General features: G+C 39.7%; 2 protein-coding genes across 3 annotated transcripts in view; both read right to left on the minus strand.

Annotated features, from left to right (window-relative positions):
- The window catches only part of znhit6 (zinc finger HIT-type containing 6), a 47,805-nt gene extending 46,251 nt beyond the window's left edge, over window positions 1-1,554 (minus strand). The window contains exons 1-2 of one of the 2 annotated variants that reach the window (XM_086269700.1): window positions 1,248-1,554; window positions 759-824 (exon numbers count right to left, since the gene is read on the minus strand). In XM_086269700.1, coding sequence (XP_086125826.1) covers window positions 759-824; window positions 1,248-1,360 — 179 coding nt within the window. In that variant the 5' untranslated portion in view covers window positions 1,361-1,554. The remainder of the gene's footprint in view (window positions 1-758; window positions 825-1,247) is intronic. The other variant, XM_086269702.1, reaches the window with a different exon arrangement.
- A 2,124-nt stretch (window positions 1,555-3,678) lies between these two features.
- col24a1 (collagen type XXIV alpha 1) overlaps window positions 3,679-17,562 on the minus strand; it is an 85,684-nt gene continuing 71,800 nt past the window's right edge. The window contains exons 46-60 of the mRNA XM_086268401.1: window positions 17,070-17,123; window positions 16,268-16,375; window positions 13,990-14,097; window positions 13,761-13,868; window positions 11,392-11,445; window positions 11,219-11,281; window positions 10,922-10,975; window positions 10,696-10,731; window positions 9,758-9,793; window positions 8,030-8,056; window positions 7,153-7,218; window positions 6,878-7,046; window positions 6,688-6,797; window positions 5,493-5,723; window positions 3,679-5,132 (exon numbers count right to left, since the gene is read on the minus strand). Coding sequence (XP_086124527.1) covers window positions 4,986-5,132; window positions 5,493-5,723; window positions 6,688-6,797; window positions 6,878-7,046; window positions 7,153-7,218; window positions 8,030-8,056; window positions 9,758-9,793; window positions 10,696-10,731; window positions 10,922-10,975; window positions 11,219-11,281; window positions 11,392-11,445; window positions 13,761-13,868; window positions 13,990-14,097; window positions 16,268-16,375; window positions 17,070-17,123 — 1,371 coding nt within the window. The 3' untranslated portion in view covers window positions 3,679-4,985. The remainder of the gene's footprint in view (window positions 5,133-5,492; window positions 5,724-6,687; window positions 6,798-6,877; window positions 7,047-7,152; window positions 7,219-8,029; window positions 8,057-9,757; window positions 9,794-10,695; window positions 10,732-10,921; window positions 10,976-11,218; window positions 11,282-11,391; window positions 11,446-13,760; window positions 13,869-13,989; window positions 14,098-16,267; window positions 16,376-17,069; window positions 17,124-17,562) is intronic.

A 17,562-nucleotide genomic window follows, 5' to 3' on the forward strand; every position in this document is an offset into this window, starting at 1 on the left:
TGAGTTTCTTTGGACAACTTGTCAAAATGTCTGCTTCTCAACTGCACTACCTTAAGGGAAAAGAGGTAATGACAAAGGCTTCAGAATTGGGGGTCCATTCACAGGTGCAATTTGAAATGAAATGATCACAGCCCAAATACAGTTTAGAGTGTCCACCACATACCTCATTAACCATTGAGGAATAAGTGCCATTTCTATATACAGTCAACAGAGTATGAGAGCTGGAGTTAAAATGTGATTGGACCTCACTTATGAATGCTGTCCAGTACACTCATGCATACAGAAGTACTGTTTATTCTATGACAGTATTTAAAACTTAATTGACATAGATGACTTAAGATGCCAAAATCTGTCCTTTTCCATGGATTATTATTATTCCACAGCACCACACTGTGCTCTCTGATAGGTGAAAGCAAACAATGCAACACCAGTGGGACACTTTACAAGGTGAAAATGTGTTGCAGTTTTAAATTACTTCACAATAAGGTCACTTTCTATTCCACTTAAAATATTTGTATATTAACAAATTTTTAAAAGAGTATCAATAAATCAATAACAGCCACATCCTGGAAGAAGGTCATGAAAGAATAAGAGAATAAACTTCTACATTTTGAATTTATAAAGGTCTAAAGAGGTGAAGTCACCCAGTGGTTTACAAAAGCACAATTAGTCCTAACCACATTATGGATAAGCAGCTTCGTTTTTGTGTGTATTTGCTGCTAAGGCTTTAGCACTTAATCAGAGGATATTCATCTCACCTGCAGGAATGAGTAAGGCAGGCTGGACACCTGTACTTGGCCTCCTCTGATCCGCAAACACCACAACTGCAGGACATACAACACGTCAAACTGTGAGTGTGTTTAACAAGTAACGGTGCTCAACACGCACACATAACCTGTAGTTGAGCCAGAAAATGTTTTGTGTGACAAACTTTAGGAGATATACTTAATATATACTAAAAGGTTAAAGTAAGTGTTAATAAACGAAGAAGAAACAGAGTGAAGAGTTTGGCTGTGGTGGTCTCACTTGAAGCTAACTAATAGCCTGCTAACTTCATAACTGCCTAGCATAAACATATTACGATAAGTAGCATCTGGTATGGGACAGCAGATGTATCTGCTACTCGGTTAACAAATATTAGGATTATGCCGACTCTGAGAAGTGAAGCTGAGCAAACAATCTTTACAGCAAACGCAAAATATTGTCCTAGTTTTGTGGCTGAGCTGCAGTCGGTTTAAATCGCTTACCTGGAAAGAGACATCTTTCTTTTCTTCCCTCTCTCCTCTTCTTCGGTGCTGCTATTTTCGACTTTGTTCTCCGCGGATGACATGTGTGCTGTTGGAAGAATTACTGCGCTCATAACGGGAGAATTGTAGTTGCACGCGGACGAAACGACACGCCGGGATCAAAACAAATGCTCTTCCGCCCCGGTGCCAGCACGTGGATACAAGTTCCGGTTGGAAAATGTGCTCATTGGCGCCTCTCGGTGTCTGCGCGTCAGAAATGCATCCCATGATCAGCTCGCCAGCACTGTTTTTGTTGTTGTTGTTTGTTTGTTGTTATTTTTGGTCTCTGTGCCTGCCAGTGTATCCAAGCTTAAAATAGACACGGATAATAGAATATGCAAGAAGTAAGAGCAATAATGGGTCGCTGGGCAGGATAGTAGCTACATCAGACCCTCTCACAAGCTCCAGCACTTATTTGAGTTTCTTTTCTCACGAGATTTCTATGTGTGTTTATATAGGCTGTGTTTATTAAAGGAGTGAGTGATATGAATTAAAGAAGATTTCTTTAAGCTGTGTGTGTGTGAACAAGAGGGTACATGCCCATGCACCATATTCAACATCCCTCAAAAAACTGATCAGCAGTTTAGAAAGAAAAGTGAATTCATCCATCCATCGATCTTCTTAATCACTTCTCTAATTGAGGATCGCAGAGAAGCTGGAGTCTATACTACCTGCACTCCCTGAACTGGTCATCCTATTGTATGACCAAAACATAAAAACAACCATTCATGCTCACATTTGCTCCTTGATTTAGAATAACCACTTAATCTAACATGCATGTCTTTGGACTGTGGGAGGAAACCACAAGAGGCACAAGAGGAAAATGCAAACTCCACACAGAAGGGCCTCAGTAGGCCACTGCATTCGGACGCTATTACTGTGATTAACCGCTGCATCATTGTGAATTAATTGAATTAGTTTTATAAAATGACAGTGTCACTTTTTAAAGTTAAATAAAGACTTTGAAAACTCATCAGATCTTAACTGGGAAAAAAATCGCGCTGGATATTTATACTGATGTGGACTGGGTAAACGAACGAAAGGATGCTATATCAACTGATACCCCAAAAGGTGAAAAAATGACACAGCAGACTAGTCCATTTTGGGGCGTGCTGAAAACATCAGAGCATGCTCCTAATGGCATGACAGATGGTACCCTGGAGGAGCTTCACTCAGATCTGTACATGACTGCGCTGCTGAACAGCGTGAGAAGCAAACTGACAGAACTTCCAGAGCCGTTCTATTGGATTCAGGTCAGGCAAGCGTGGGGGGGCAGGCAATGATGTTGATTCATTCATCTTCCAGGAACTGCCTGCTTCCTCTCACCACATTGTTGTGCACCAGCAGGAAGCCAGGACTCACTGCACCAGTATAGGATCTGACAATGGCTCCAAGGATTTCATCCTAATATCTAATGGCAGATGTGTCGAGATGCCAGACGATGTTACAGGCAGCCTAACACTCTTTACAGTTTCTCCAGACCCTTTTACGTCTGGCAGATGTGTCCAGGGTAAACCTACTCTCAACTGTAAGAAACATGAGGTGCCAATTCTGGTTTTCTATGGCAAATGCAATTAGGGCTCTACAGTGTTGGGCAGTGAGCACAGAGCCCACGGCAAGATGTCAGGCCACACGCCACCCTCATGAAATCTGTTTCTGATAATTTGGTCAGACATTCACAGCAGTGGCCTGCTGGAGGTCATTTTGTAGCTCTGGCAGTGCTCATCCTATTCCTTCTTGCACAAAGGAGCAGATACAGGTCCTGCTATTGGGTTAAGGGCCTTCTACAACTATTTCATCTTTCTTAGAGAAACAGTCTGTCTCGTGGAATCTCCTCCTTATCTCTTAAGACTGCTGGGAGACACAAAAGCTTCTGGCATTGGACATATCGATGTGCCATCCTGGAGTTGAACTACCTGTGCGAGCTCTGTAGGGTCCAGGTATCACCTCATGTAACCAGCAGTGACACAGACCTTGCCAAATGCAAAACTTGTGAAAAAACAAAAGAGACGACGAGGAAAAGAAAACACCTGTGGCCTCCACTTATAAAAACCATTCCTCTTGTGCAGCTCGTCTTATTGTTGCCCCGCTAGTGTGCCTGTTGTTAATTTCATTAACACCAAAGCAGCTGAAACCCCCTCTGCTACTTACCTGACCAGATTAATATCCCAGATTTGATGCTGATTAAAAAGTGTTCCTTTAATATTTTTTAGCAGTGTATTTTTATGGTTGTAACATTAGGGGGGAAATTTTTTACTTAAGTAACACTGGGTGCAGATCTCAACCTGTTATTGTGCACATCTGAAACTGATAATGAGGTATTACTCCACCACTCTTTATAACAAGTATGTCCTTCATTCAAAAAAAAGGTAACAAAACCACATGTGGATAAAATGTCCCATTTATTTGTTTCTAAAATTATTTTTTTATTTACACATTTGCATCCAACTTTGTCCTCCACAAACTTTATGTAATTACACTTAATTAATGGTAACATAACTTAAGAGTATGATGACTGTTTTCTGTGTTTTTTGATTTTGTCCTCCCGTAGCTGCATTTGACTTCTGAATTTATAAAGCAGTATGATGAACACACAGTCACAGGTGTGCATGCACGCGCACACACACACACACACACACACACACACACACACACTTCAAACATAAATACTCCTCTAGACCGAGCTGTGGTTGACCAAGTAAGCAAGTTCTCTGAGAGTATAACTTTACTGTACCACAGTAATGTGACCAAAAAAATAATAATAAATCTAAAAACAAACCAAAAAAAAAAACCAGGTTATAAATAAACATTGAAGTATGCTGTCAATATATACACAGGAAACGTTGCAGCACCAATGATAGGTTTCCCCTGAGGAAACTACCACATAGTAGGAAAAGCTATGAAAATATGTTGTGTATCAAAAAATGGTTCATAAATTAGAAGTGACCAAATCAACATAAGCATTCAAACAACATAAATTCTGATGTAACCGGTACATACAAAACAAAAGGTAAAAATGACTAATTTGACTATTTTTGAAAGCAGGTAGAGGTAGAGTACCATCTGTCAAGATGTACAGGTCCGACTGGATGGGACCGAAGACAAAAACATAATGAAAAACAATATCAAATATAGCCTCTGATTGGACAATGAAATATTTAAAGCACACACATTTTCCATATGCTATTGCACCTTTAGTTAGATAGTGCCCTCTGCAGAGGCCTGGCATGATCCTTTGGATTCGACCCCTTCCAAGGATGGTGTGTTTGGGAGTTGAAGGGGTGGAACATGAGTGAATGGCAGGTTTGAGTTTTGGGTTTTGGACAGGCTGCTGCAATGTGAGGCCCTACCCCCGTCATCAGGAAGTAAAATGGGTCCATATGCAGTGGCCCAATGCACCTTTTGAGTGAAAACTAAACAAATACTTTACACATTGATTAGATAAATATCAGTATACACTGTCCTCTTTGGCATGGGTGTTCCACAGAGACTGATTTCTCCCAGGTAGAGCTGCCTGCCGTTCGATGTTGGGTTTTTGTTAGTCTCACAGTAAGTCCTGCTGAAGCTCTCCAGCAAATGCAACAAGCTCTCAGGGATACAGTCTGCCTTGCTGTGCCAGCATCTCTTTGGTAGGAAATTTTAAAAATCTGCGGATTTAAGTGGTTTATAAAAGTGGCTTCGATGATAGGGATGTTGGTATCAGAGGAAGCAGACTGGACCGATTTCTACGTTTCGCTGACTGTTGATTTGTGAAGTGGGAAATTCCTCTATGTCTACAATTGGTAGCTGACCACTGTCCTGAGTATGGAAGAGGAATCGTGACTGGTGCCAGCTGCCATCTTGGATCTGGAACAGGACAAATGGGGGAGGGGAGCAGATTCTATTTATTTGTGGTAATGACTTTTAGTAAATACAAAAATATATATATCTTTAGGAAGTTCTTTAAAATTCTGCTGTCACCTATTTAATTACAACCAACAATTTATCACCAGCATAAAGAATATATCAGAGCATATCATCAGGATATCAGTTTACATTTTCAAATCAGTCCCAGCAAGTCATAATTTCACGAGACAGTCCTATTGATATGCAGAATTATGTGCGGGTTTCTGTAAGAATAACCACAGAAAATGCTCACGACTAAATCAAACTGCCCTAACAACGAAAACAAAGGCACTTTTTTTTTTTTTTTAAACACCACATTACCTTGCACTCATCTTGTAGCACATGTGGTTCAAGTAGTGTGTCTTTCTCAAACATCTGTTTGTTCCAGCCACGAAACCGAAGCCTGGTGTTCTCTTTGTGTCCACTGGAGCTGAAGCTGTCTGCGGTGCTGGAGGGTTGATAACTCAGGCAGTGAAACGTGATGCTTTGGCTAGCCTCACTGCTCAGTAAATGGAGAAACTTCATCTGGACATTTCCTATGTCAAATACCATCTGTTGGAGAGAGAAAGTGCACAGACGGTGTAGATTGTGAACACTATAGCATCATGTCAAAAGGAAAACAAACCAGTTTAGACTTGGAAAAAGAACTGCTGATGCTCACAAAGCAAGAGATGGATATGCAAAGAGCTGGAGTGAGAAGTATCATCAAGAAACTTGGAGACAGCCACACAGTACAGAACAACCCTGTCAATGGAAGGAAGTGAACATTTTCAAAGAATCTGGAAAGAAAACCAGTGAGAGATGTGTCTAAAGACCCCAGAGCAACTGCCAAGACAGCAGTGAGTTACTTAACCAAGTCAAGAAGTAGTATTTAAGACAGTAACTAGAACCCTGCACAGGAATGGACTAAGAGGTTGGAGACCAAGAAATACTGCACTTCTTCAGAAGAGACACCTTCAAGCTAGAATGAAGTATGCGAAAGACAACCTGGAGAAAGATTAAGCAGCCTAGAAAGGTGTTCTTTGCTCAGCTGACACAAAACTAGAACTCCTTGGCTAAAGAGAGTACAAGGAAGTACAACCCTCTGTCATAGTTTTATAATTTTGTGAATAATTTTGTTTCAGTGTGCAAAGTAAAATAATATAAGCATAATGCAGTATAGCAAAATAAAACTAACTCTAAATGAATCAAAATGAAACTTTTCTTGTACTGTCAGTGTTAAATACTATGGTCTGAATCAGGGGTTGGCAACTCCAGGCCTTGAGTGCTGGTGTCCTGCAGGTTTTAGATGTGTCCTTGATCCAACACAGCTGATTCAAATGTCTAAATTAGCTCCTCAACATGTCCTGAAGTTCTCCAGAAGCCTGGTAATGAACGAATCATTTGATCGAGGTGTGTTGACCCAGGATGATATCTAAAACCTGCAGGATACCAGCACTCAAGGCCTGGAGTCGCCCACCCCTGGTCTAAAGTAAGAGTAAAAGTGTCCTTTTTTCCCCCACTCGTTCAGTGTTACCTTATCAGTTGACACTGGATGTAAACAAGTCTGTCCCCCTGCTGTAAAGTTGCAGAACACCTGGAAGGCATCAGACGTACAGCCCAGGTTTGGATCAACCCAGAACCAACCTGAAAAGAGAAGAATATTAATATTAAGACCTGCTACCTGTGCAAAATAGTGTCTTCCATGTATGGGTGAAGACACTCACCGTCTTTTAACTTGTGCTGGCAGTCCAGCAGGTCTTTACAGACACGAGCTGGGTTCTCCTTTGTCCCGAGAGGCTGTTTGATGCTCTCGATCACACTGCTCAAATACTGTAGAGTCTTAAGTACTTCCGTGTTCTGGTCTGGCATGCTCATCTCCATATTCTGGAAACTCTAGTTAAGTACGAGGATGATAACACTGTGAACTCTCAAGTTTTAACCTGACTTCACAAATCTACTAATCCATAACTTCTCTACCCATCCTTATAAAGTGCTTCACCTCAGTCCTCAGGGCATCATTGGAAGCGGATGGACTGTAGACTGCTAAGTCGTCATATAACACCCTCTGTGGATTAAGAATCACCATATTCAGTCCAATGAAAACAATTCAGTGCCTTCATTATTAAACTGAAAGATTTTAATCTGTCAGCTTGCTCATTGATTAAAGTAAATATGGCAGCAGAAAGACATGTCCAGTTTAGTGAGAAAACTTTAACAGCGTCAGTGTACACTTTAATACCACACAAGGGCAGAAAAATAAGTCTTGGATCAATAAACAGCCACATTCTTGATTTTGGCTGCGGGAAAATTAACAAATTCCCCTCAGTATAAACACCACAGCGATCCCTGAATGTGTGTACACAAAAAAGGCAGCTGAGTTGTTTTAGGGGGGTTCTTGGAACTGTTTGAACAGGAAAAGGTCATGTAGAGAGCAGAAAGCTGCATGATATCCAGAATCTGGGACAAACAAGAGTAGCCACGCCAGAAAAGGCTTTGTCAGTGCTACTGAAAAAACAATCACAGGGATCTTAGTTATTATTGACATACACCATTTGTTGGCTCATCTAGAGTAAGACAGGAAACAGGTGCTTGTCCTGGTTCGTTCATACCCTGCCACTCAGAAAAAAATGGCTTGTATTACTTATTTTTTACTAAAACGTTTATTTAAGCTTGAAAAAGCACATATCTTAGGTTTCAGGAAAGAAGAAAGAGAGAGATGTAACTCATTTACCCCCCCAACCACAATGAGATATAAATACCTACAGGCTAGGTAATATATATTCAAGAACTGTACATCATTACAACATCTGAATTTTACATTAAAGCAAGACTCCTGCTGTCTAGGCAATCTTGTCTGCATTACACAAAATACTTACTGTTGGACCAGGAGCGCCAGGGGGTCCCTGGGGTGGTAGAAAGAAAAGGACAAAATGAGTAACACACACACAGAAATGATCTCATTGTGGTTGCCATCATTTCACTTTTTGGTTTGTCATGTATGCGCCAATGGACTCTGAAGAAAATGTACACTGCAGGAAAATGGTAGAGTGTACAACCACAGAACTGCCCTAACCCCAGCTCGCCATGTCATTCTCTGAAGTCTTGAGTCACTTCTCACTTCTTTACATTTTGCTTCCAAGGAGACAGATTTGGACTCCAGGCTTTCTGTAAATCTTTCAGAAGTTTTCTTTCGACACTGGCTGCTTGTTCACTTATTTTTAGTCTAGTTCTTGCGCTTGAACATTTTTGGAGGAATGTTTTGTTGACGTTGTTTTTTTGTCTGTTTGTTGAATCATTAAAGCATCAAAGAAGCATCTAGTGTTATGTATAGACCAATTTTAAATTGTTGCCGTCCCCAAAACACAATTTGTGGTGAAGGTGAAGAAGAAGAAGAAGAAGAAGAAGAAGAAGAAGGTGAAGAAGAAGAAGAAGAATGAAATGAAAACAACGGAATTAGAATCAAAACAATGGAATTTGAATGAAAACAATGGAAGTTTAAAACAAACAGAGTTAGAATGAAAACAACGGAATTAACATGAAAACGAGTAGAATTATAATGAAAACAAAAGCATTTGAATGAAAACAATGGAAGTTTAAAACAAACAACAGAATTAGAATGAATAGAACAGTTTGAATGAAAACAACGGAATTTCAATAAAAACAACGGAATTAACATGAAAACAACAGAATTTGAAGAAGAAGATTATTTGAAAGGGTTTCTCCAAGACTCAGGAGTTGAAGAAGAAGGTGAAGAAGAAGGAAAAGTATGGTCAGCATAAAATGTTTCTGCACTTTTGCAACAACATAGTGAGCTATTAACTTAACATAGTATCTGAAACTTGTGCCCTTAAGAAACAGGACAAAATCCAACAAAGACCTGACACAGTAAAACAATGGCAACACCAAATTTGAATCTAAATCATTATCAATATGTAGGGGGAGAAAGTCAGGAGAGAGGTACCACAGGGAGCGTCTACAGCAAACTGTAAAACATGGTGGAGGCAGAGATTTTGATCTACCATGCAGTACCGTTTGGAAAGCATCTGATTATCAAAAGCTTTTTGACCTTATTCAGCATGGAAATGATCCCAAACATGCTGCCAATGCGGTGTAATCATACCTGGATACACACAATGATGTCAATCACACATGGACTGGTCTCCCCAGAGACCTCAACATTATTGAGGCAGTGTTGGATCATCTCAACAGAGAACAGAAAGAAAGGCAGCCCAACATCCAAAGAAAAGCTTTGGATGTTCTTCAAGAAGCTTTATGAAGTTCAGAGTGTGCTGAAGAATAAAGGTGGTCATACCAAATATTGATTTTCAAACACATTAAAAGCCCACAAACTGAGTTTTTGCCTTTCATACTATATTTCCATGCATGTTTGCACATTTCCATAAATCCTCGCATCTATTTCTTATTTTCTAATAAAATATAAAGGAATGAGAGGTGACTCAAAACATTTGCACTTCTGTATATTTGACCTGTGAAAACTCTCATTCATAATTGTTCATAACCCAAAATAACAGTGAAGTATATACAGTAGTTCTGTGTATACAGTAGGAATCATTCTGTAAAGTGATAGTGTAGTTAGCACTTACTCTGGGTCCAGGGCTTCCCTGTGGTCCCTGAGGCCCCTGAAAGAGTCAGGCACATAGAAAATACGCATTAAAATGGCTAAAATGATTACGATACACATACACTTCTACATAAATAACACACACGACGAAAAATAAAATAGATTAAATAAGTGCAGCCTCACAGTGAACAGAATGGAAGAGATTCGTGATTCATCTTCCTTCGAGCGCCTTGAAGCGACTGTTGTTGTGATTTAGCGCTGTATAAATAAAATTGAATTGGACTGAATTGAACTGAATCCTTCTGAGATGCTCTGTAGAGCGACAGTAGTATCACACACATACTGCCCCCTCTGGTGGACTAGGGACAAAACATTGGTGCAGCTGAACTTCATGATGTCTGTAAGTGGGATCTCAAGTCCTTTATATCCATACCATATTGTGAGCACATTTTAACAGCATCTGAGTAAAGCCTAGGATTAGAGGCCCATTGAGTACAGTGTGTTTGCGTGTGGTAGGGTGAAATGCAGAGGGATTTGCAAAGAACTGACAAACTAACTACCACAACCGAGAAGTGACTGTGTGGATTACACTGCGGCTTTCCCTGCTAACATTTTGTCAAGGCACTTCCTCAGCATTGTTTACACAAGAGGGCCCCACACTGCGCTCCAGGAGAGCGTGCTCATTATGACTCAGCCATAGCCTTAGCCTAAAGTGTCATACAGCACCGACACTTTAAGAAAGCCGTATAAACAAAACTACCACTACACCCTAGCTCACATTCATGTAACTTTCATCATCTACAGCTCTGTTTTTACACGCACAAACGGCTTTGAGGTGACCGCTAAGACAACCGAGTGTTTCTCAGTCAGGAATGTTTGACACTTTGGCAGAGTGCAATCATGACATAATAATACAGAAGACTTTCCAGGTTTTGATTAAAGGGTTTGATTTCATCTCACCATTTCACCACCGTTTCCTTTTGGACCCCTTGGCCCCTGCAAAAAAGGATAACATAGCATAAAGACACATACAGCACTGTATTCCAATCTGTATTATCAATTAACTGTCTTTATTGGAAATTAAACAATACATACAGTGAAAGTCTGAATGTCAGAGTGTAATAATTCCTTTTTCTTTGTACAAGTCTTACACACACACATACACAAAATGAGAAAAAAAACCTACAGGTTTTCCCATTGGACCCATTTTTCCTTCAGGGCCTAGAGGTCCAGTGAAGCCCTGGAACAAACAGTGACATTGCTGAAAAAGCAGTAAAAACATCTATAAAGACTTCAAGGTGTACTGCACATGTGTCTACATTCATGTTCTCTTCATAAACACTTTGACAACAGGGAACAAAACAGAAATGTATTTATATTTCTGAAAGTTCTTTCCTGAGTGGGATTTGATTTAAAGCAGTACTTCTGAAGAAAGCACCATTGTGTGCCTACCTGGTCCTATTTCAGTTTCTATTAAACTCACCAAAGTACCCATAGGACCTTTAGGACCAGGGAAACCTCTCAGTCCTAAATCACCAGTTGGCCCCTGTTTCAAGGAAAAAGATATTTGTTATTTCTTATTCTAACCTACTCTCCTGTTATTTTTTATCGTTTTTCTATATGCTCTTAATACATGTTGGCCACTCAGTTGTTTACCTTAGGTCCTGGTAAGCCCTGTAAACCAATCATGCCCAAATCTCCAGTTTCCCCCTATAAAAAACAAAAAACAAAAAACACAATATGCAGAAGATGGCTCTTTTAAAAAAAAATTTCTCTTATGTGATGTAATCGGGGCTGACAGCAAATCTCTCAACAATATCCTCAGTAGAATTACGGAGATTTACTCATAAAGGTGGGTGCCTAAGACAAATAGGTCTTAAGACACATGCAAAACATAAAGCCAACACTTATTATTGGAGATAATGGACAATAGAAAATAAGTTGTTTATTTCTTTCTTCTCCAATGGAGAAGAAAGGAACTTGATATTTGTATACTGAACATCCAATAGCAAATCTCTAGCCCAAATTCTGGGCCCCATAAGTCTGAAGGCATTTTTGAGGCACAAAATGTGGTTTTAGTGTCAGGGCTACAGTTAGGTTTAGGCTAAGGGTTAGGCATTTTTGATGGTTAGGGTAACGGTAAGTGGCTAGGGAAAGCATTATGTCAATTAGATGTCCTTACTAAGATATAAAAGGCAAGTGTGTGTGTGTGGAGGTGGGGTTGATTTACTTGATTTTTCACCCAGTTTTAATACCAGACACAACAGGGACACTAGGCAAGCCTTATAAAGACCCTTCTTTTCTATTTCAAAAGAACTGGGGCACACACAGAAGACTTTCTGTCAATCTGCGGCAGTCTCAGTGCACACACTCACATGACCTAGACACACTGTGAGGGGATGGATGTCTGCGTCCTATCCTGTGTCTAAGCACATGCCTTCCAGGGTGGCAGACAGTGTTTGTACAGCCAGTCTTCCACATTCTTTAGACAGCTCCACTTTGAAACCGGTGACTCTGGCCCAGAGACTCTATTGACTAAAATGTGTAAAGGGATCTGACCCAAGGGTCTGAGTCTCCTCTCAGTTTCAGGAGCATCAGTGGAGATAACTATAGGAGGGGAGAGCAAGGGATTAAATGCTGTTTCTTTTTTCTTCTTCGGGGAGTTACATAAGTAAAGCAGAGCACCTCTTTTTCAGGTCCCTGGAGTGTGAGGATCTTACATAACTTGGCCTCACCAAGTGGAATGTTTCCATTCCTAGTCTCGCCCAGATAATTTGTTACTCTACTCAGGTTGGAAAAGTGTCAGGCACACATTGAAACCTCACCAAAGATTGGCTTCATATGTCCCTGAAGCTATATTTAGAGAGGTATTAAAGAATGTATATAAGCTTATAAAGCCATATTTCAACAAGTGCATTCCAGTGGAAAGTAATGTATATACTCTACCGGGTACATGAAAAAAAAGACATGACAAGTATCTGTGAAAAACACACAGGCTGAAATAAAAACTGTACAAATGTGAAGATTAAAGAGTTACAAAAATGCGTCAGGCATAGAATTAAAAAAAAAAAATCTATATTGTATCTTGATTTAATATTATGCGATGGAGCTAGTTAATTTGATTTTGTAGCACTGTCTCTAAATGTGAATTCAGCTACCAGCATCCTGGTCCTGGGCCCCAGCATTGGGAGTTAGATGGAGCTTGAAGTTTTGGTTTGTTTAGGGGTTACAGTTCATTTATTTAGCGTATTTTGTTGTATTCCTTGTTCCTGGCTGTTTATTCCTCCCTCTGTGTTTGTCCTCTTGTGTCTAGTATTCTGCATTTAGTTAATTTATGTGTATGTGTTTCCCATCCGTTATCACACTTCTTGCCTCCCCTGTGCCTCGTTGTGAAGTCTTAGAATTTGATATTCTCGTCTTTTGATTACTTCCTGTCCTGCTTTGATAGTCCCTCGTCTCTTGGTCACTGTGTGTAGTTTTGTTTCCCTTGTCTTGCTTTCCCAAAGGAGTTTCAGCTGTTTTCCCCAGTGTTTCCAGTCTCCCTAATTACCTGCTGCGTGTCTATATATTCTCTGAGCCTCCCTAATGCCTCTCTTATTGTTTGTTTTACCCATGAAACACCAGCAATAAACACTGTTTTAAGTTTAAGTCCTGTCCTGCATCAGAGTCATAATCCTGTCTTCTAAACACCGTCCATGATGAACAGAACTGATCCTCAAACATACAGTTAGAGCCAAATGTTTTGCACACTGAGACTGTTTCTGTGCACCACCGCAGTGGATTTTAAATCAAAAAAACAAGATGTGATTGAAATGCAAATTTTAGCTTTAAATTATCTTAAAAAGAGTTTAACGAAAGTTTTTAAATTAACTGTTAAGGAATTACAGCTGTTTTTATATATAGGCCTAATTGTATGTCAAAACTTTGATAATAAATCACAGAACTACCACACAGTTTAAAACAAACGTTCTCAAGTACTATTAAAGATTGACTTCCATTTTAGGACTTTGCTTGCATGTACTCACAGACAGCCCTTTGGGTCCTGGGTCTCCTTTCTTTCCCTGGTCACCTGCAGCTCCCTTCATGCCTTTGATTCCAGGGCCCCCCCTGTCTCCTGGTAGGCCAGATTCTCCCTGATCCAATAAAAGGTCAATTAAACAGTTTAGGTGCATGTCACAGTAGCATTTTATCTCACCGGAGATGACTTTCTTTTTCACAAAGAAAATGGGTCTTTATAATGATTAACATTTCCACCTTGTGACCTGGCGGTCCCCTTTCTCCAGAATGTCCAGGAAGTCCAAGTTCTCCCATTGGACCTGGCCGTCCAGCAGGCCCTTCCAGTCCCACTGAGCCCCTCTGACCCTACATACACACAAGAGATGATTGAACAAATCTTTGCCAAGGTTAAAAAGGTACTAAAGTTAGTGTGCTTCCTCAAAAGGCACAACACAAAATCCACAAAACATTATGCCACTGTTTAAAACACTACTCTACAGTAGTAAATGACATATATAGTGACACATTTGAGGTCTATCTTATGGGTGCCTCTTCTGTTTAAATGTTGCTATTAAACAAATGACACTCAAACTTCTGACAAAGCAGACAAAACCACAAGCATAGTCCTCTGCAAAAGCTAAACACAAGTGTATAAATGCATGTTGGAAAAATCATTTGGAACTTGAGTGTTAGTGGAGAGGGTTATTTACTGATGGTAAATATTGACATCTACTACAATTAGCTGCTATAGAGTACAATGAACACTATTTCCAGTGTTTCATTATATAAACAAAATTCTAAAATTGTTGTGTTGAAGCAATTTTAGAACACGGGTCCTCGACAGCGTATGTCTAAAGGCTGTCCAGAAAACCTGTTAGTGAGTTGTTTTTTACTTTGTAGACCACAGTGGTTTCCTGCTCCATCAGCAGTGTAGGTGAGGCAGCAGGGAGCCTGAGATTTTAGAATAACACACTCAGTGAGTTGTTGCCTCCCATGTGGCTGACAGTGAAGAGACAGGATACTTTAGGAATTTCGGTGGAATTACACCACCAGTGGTTTACTGGATGAAACCCACAGTATGCAGGTGTGGCAAACCCTTAGATAAACCAAGGTCTGAACAATTTACCCTTCACCTTTCCCCACATACAGGAATGCGGGTAAAAGGGGCTATGTGCCATTTAGAAATCATTTTAACTTCTAATCAAAAGAAAATGACTTGGAAGGTAAACATAAATTTGTTGAATTTGAGCCCGAAAGAGACGGATTTTAACTTTTCAACTAATTTGCACACAAGAGGGTCTGTAAATGTCACGAATGGCAGACCAGATTAAACCTAGATAACAACATCCATGGACATCTGGTACTTGGCATGTGATGCATAATCGGTTCATCATTTTATCATATTAGAAATTAATGTTGTGATTCTTTTTAACATGAGCATGAATTGTTAAGTTATTTCCAAAAATTTCATTTATGATGTCACAGTGAATTCTGTGCCAACTTAGGCACAAAGGGCAAAGACGATAACGACAAAAGGATTTATGAAACCTGACAGTTTTTTCTTGGCAGCTTGAATGAAAAACTAAAACTGATTCACAGAAAAGCTGAAAATTATTTGAAAGGGTTTCTCCAAGACTCAGAATCAGCCGCTTTTAAGCAGCAGTTTGATTTAAAGACTTGAAGTTAAGGAGTGAAGAATGTCCTTTATCAAGTAAAACAACAACGGCCCTCTACTACAGCAGACCTGAAAATTTGCCTTCTTGTGGAGCTGAAAGTAAAAAGTGATGCAATGTCAAATCATTGCATTACTTTTTACACAGCAATGTAAGACATGTTACTATATTTAAATTAGACAGATATAATTTTAAGGGATTATTCACGTTCTTTCAACACCAGTGCAGTTGGGGATGTTACCAATGGGAAACTGTATAGTTTTAGTTCATCTGAAAAGCATCAATGGCTAAAATTAGCCTCACTAGACTTTCATACAACATTATCTAAATGAAAGCCAGACCAGTAGGACTTGGCTTTCCAACTTGGCTAAAAGGCCTTTTGCACGCATGTAATCCCAGTCCACTTTGGCTGCATATATATTTGGAGAGGCCCAAAATGAAGAGGCCAATCAAATCAAACACGACATTTAATGATCAGTCCAAGTCTCCAGTCCCACTCATACAATAACAGATGGAAGGAGCTGGAGTAAATCTTTGGTCACTTGCAATTCCATGAGTCCCATTTGTTGATTTTTGTGGTGCTACAGAAAGCACGCCGCAAGTCTCCAGTAAAGGAACTCCCCTGTTGACAGTTTAGCTGTGCAACTACGTCTTTCGACTCCTTCTGCGACCAACATTAACAGTGCTCATGGTGAAAAACATTCAACTGAACTCTGCTTTTTAAATATATTTCATTAATGTGAGACTATTGAATTGCCTAAAATAGTAAGCTAATCAATTACTTAAGGCTACCGTAGTTAGCGTTTGCTATAATGTTAATCCCAACACCAAGGAAACGCTGCTGTCTATATGTCACCGATTACCTGTCGACCTTGTTTTCCTGGGAGTCCTGCTAAGCCAGTTGGTCCCGGGGGGCCATCAGGGCCTGGATAACCCTTCATTCCTGTGAGCCCAGGTAAACCAGTCGGCCCCTGTTAAATGACAGTGTCAGTTTCAGCCAGAGGGGCATTTAAAAATACCATCAATCTTTTCGTAAAACATCACTTTCCGTCAATAATCTCGTGACTATATTTACACCTGTGATTCTTCCTCTGATGCTTAGCCTGAAGCACTGAAGTCCACCATCTGGATCGTTAGAAATTACAGTAAAATATTTATCCTGGTCTTCTCTGTCTTCATATTTGTCAGTTACTTTGTCTTTCAGTTACTTCGTTTTATTTTGAAGGTTGGTTTTCTTGTGTGTCTTGCTCTGGGTTTTGTCTCCTGTCTTTGTTCCTTTCCTGCCTGTTTATTTCCAACTGTGTCTCATTGTCAGTCATCCCTAAGCCTGTATGTCTAGTCTTGTCTTTCTCTTTGTGTAATCATCTGCTCCCAGATGTCCTACTTTTGTCTTTAGTGCCTTCCTCATAGTTTGATTTAGTTTAGTTTTTGCATTTTTATTGCAATCATGTTGGGTTTTGGCTTATCAAGTTTTTTAAATTAAAGCTCACATCTGTTTATTTTCTCAATGATCACTGTTGATCTTGTGATTTTTTTTCTTTTAAAGGAATGAGAACCGTGTAGACATATGCAATAATTTGATGATGCAGAAGGTTCTCAGCTAATGTAAAGAGGCGGCTGCTTCTCTTTAGGCCATTCACTTAACTGAGCTAATATGATGCTTACTTCAATGCTGGGAGCTCCAACCAGACCTCTTGCACCTTTCTTTCCAGCCAAACCCTAGAAAAACATAAACATGAAAAATAACATGTGCATTAAAAAGAAAACACAAATGTTTTAGTATATCACTCTCTACACAGTAAAAATGTGATTTTTACTATACTTCACAGAGAAATGTTTCAGATTTTAGTGAAAATCACTGAATACTGTTGCAAGAAATGTCCAGTTCAAAACCTTTATGGATACTTTAAAACCATAACAGCTAAAAACATCAACCCAGTGACAGTGATTTATTCATAGTCCCAGAGAGATATTGTTTAAGAAATGCTTTATCAAAGCTGTTAATCTAAAACAGGCATACAGAAGATCCTCAAAGTTTCCAGTGTTTCCTGGCAGGCTGCTAAGTTCTCAGTGCTTCTAAGCATATGGAAATACAAGTTCCATGTTAAGGTATTGCACAAACTTAATTTGAACTCGAGTTTGGCGAAATCCACTGAAA

The sequence above is a fragment of the Aulonocara sp. 'chitande type north' Nkhata Bay genome, linkage group LG17 (assembly GCF_057382095.1).
Source record: "Aulonocara sp. 'chitande type north' Nkhata Bay isolate Kocher_YH1m ecotype deep benthic linkage group LG17, A_spYH_male_GT1.1, whole genome shotgun sequence".
NCBI lineage: Eukaryota > Metazoa > Chordata > Actinopteri > Cichliformes > Cichlidae > Aulonocara > Aulonocara sp. 'chitande type north' Nkhata Bay.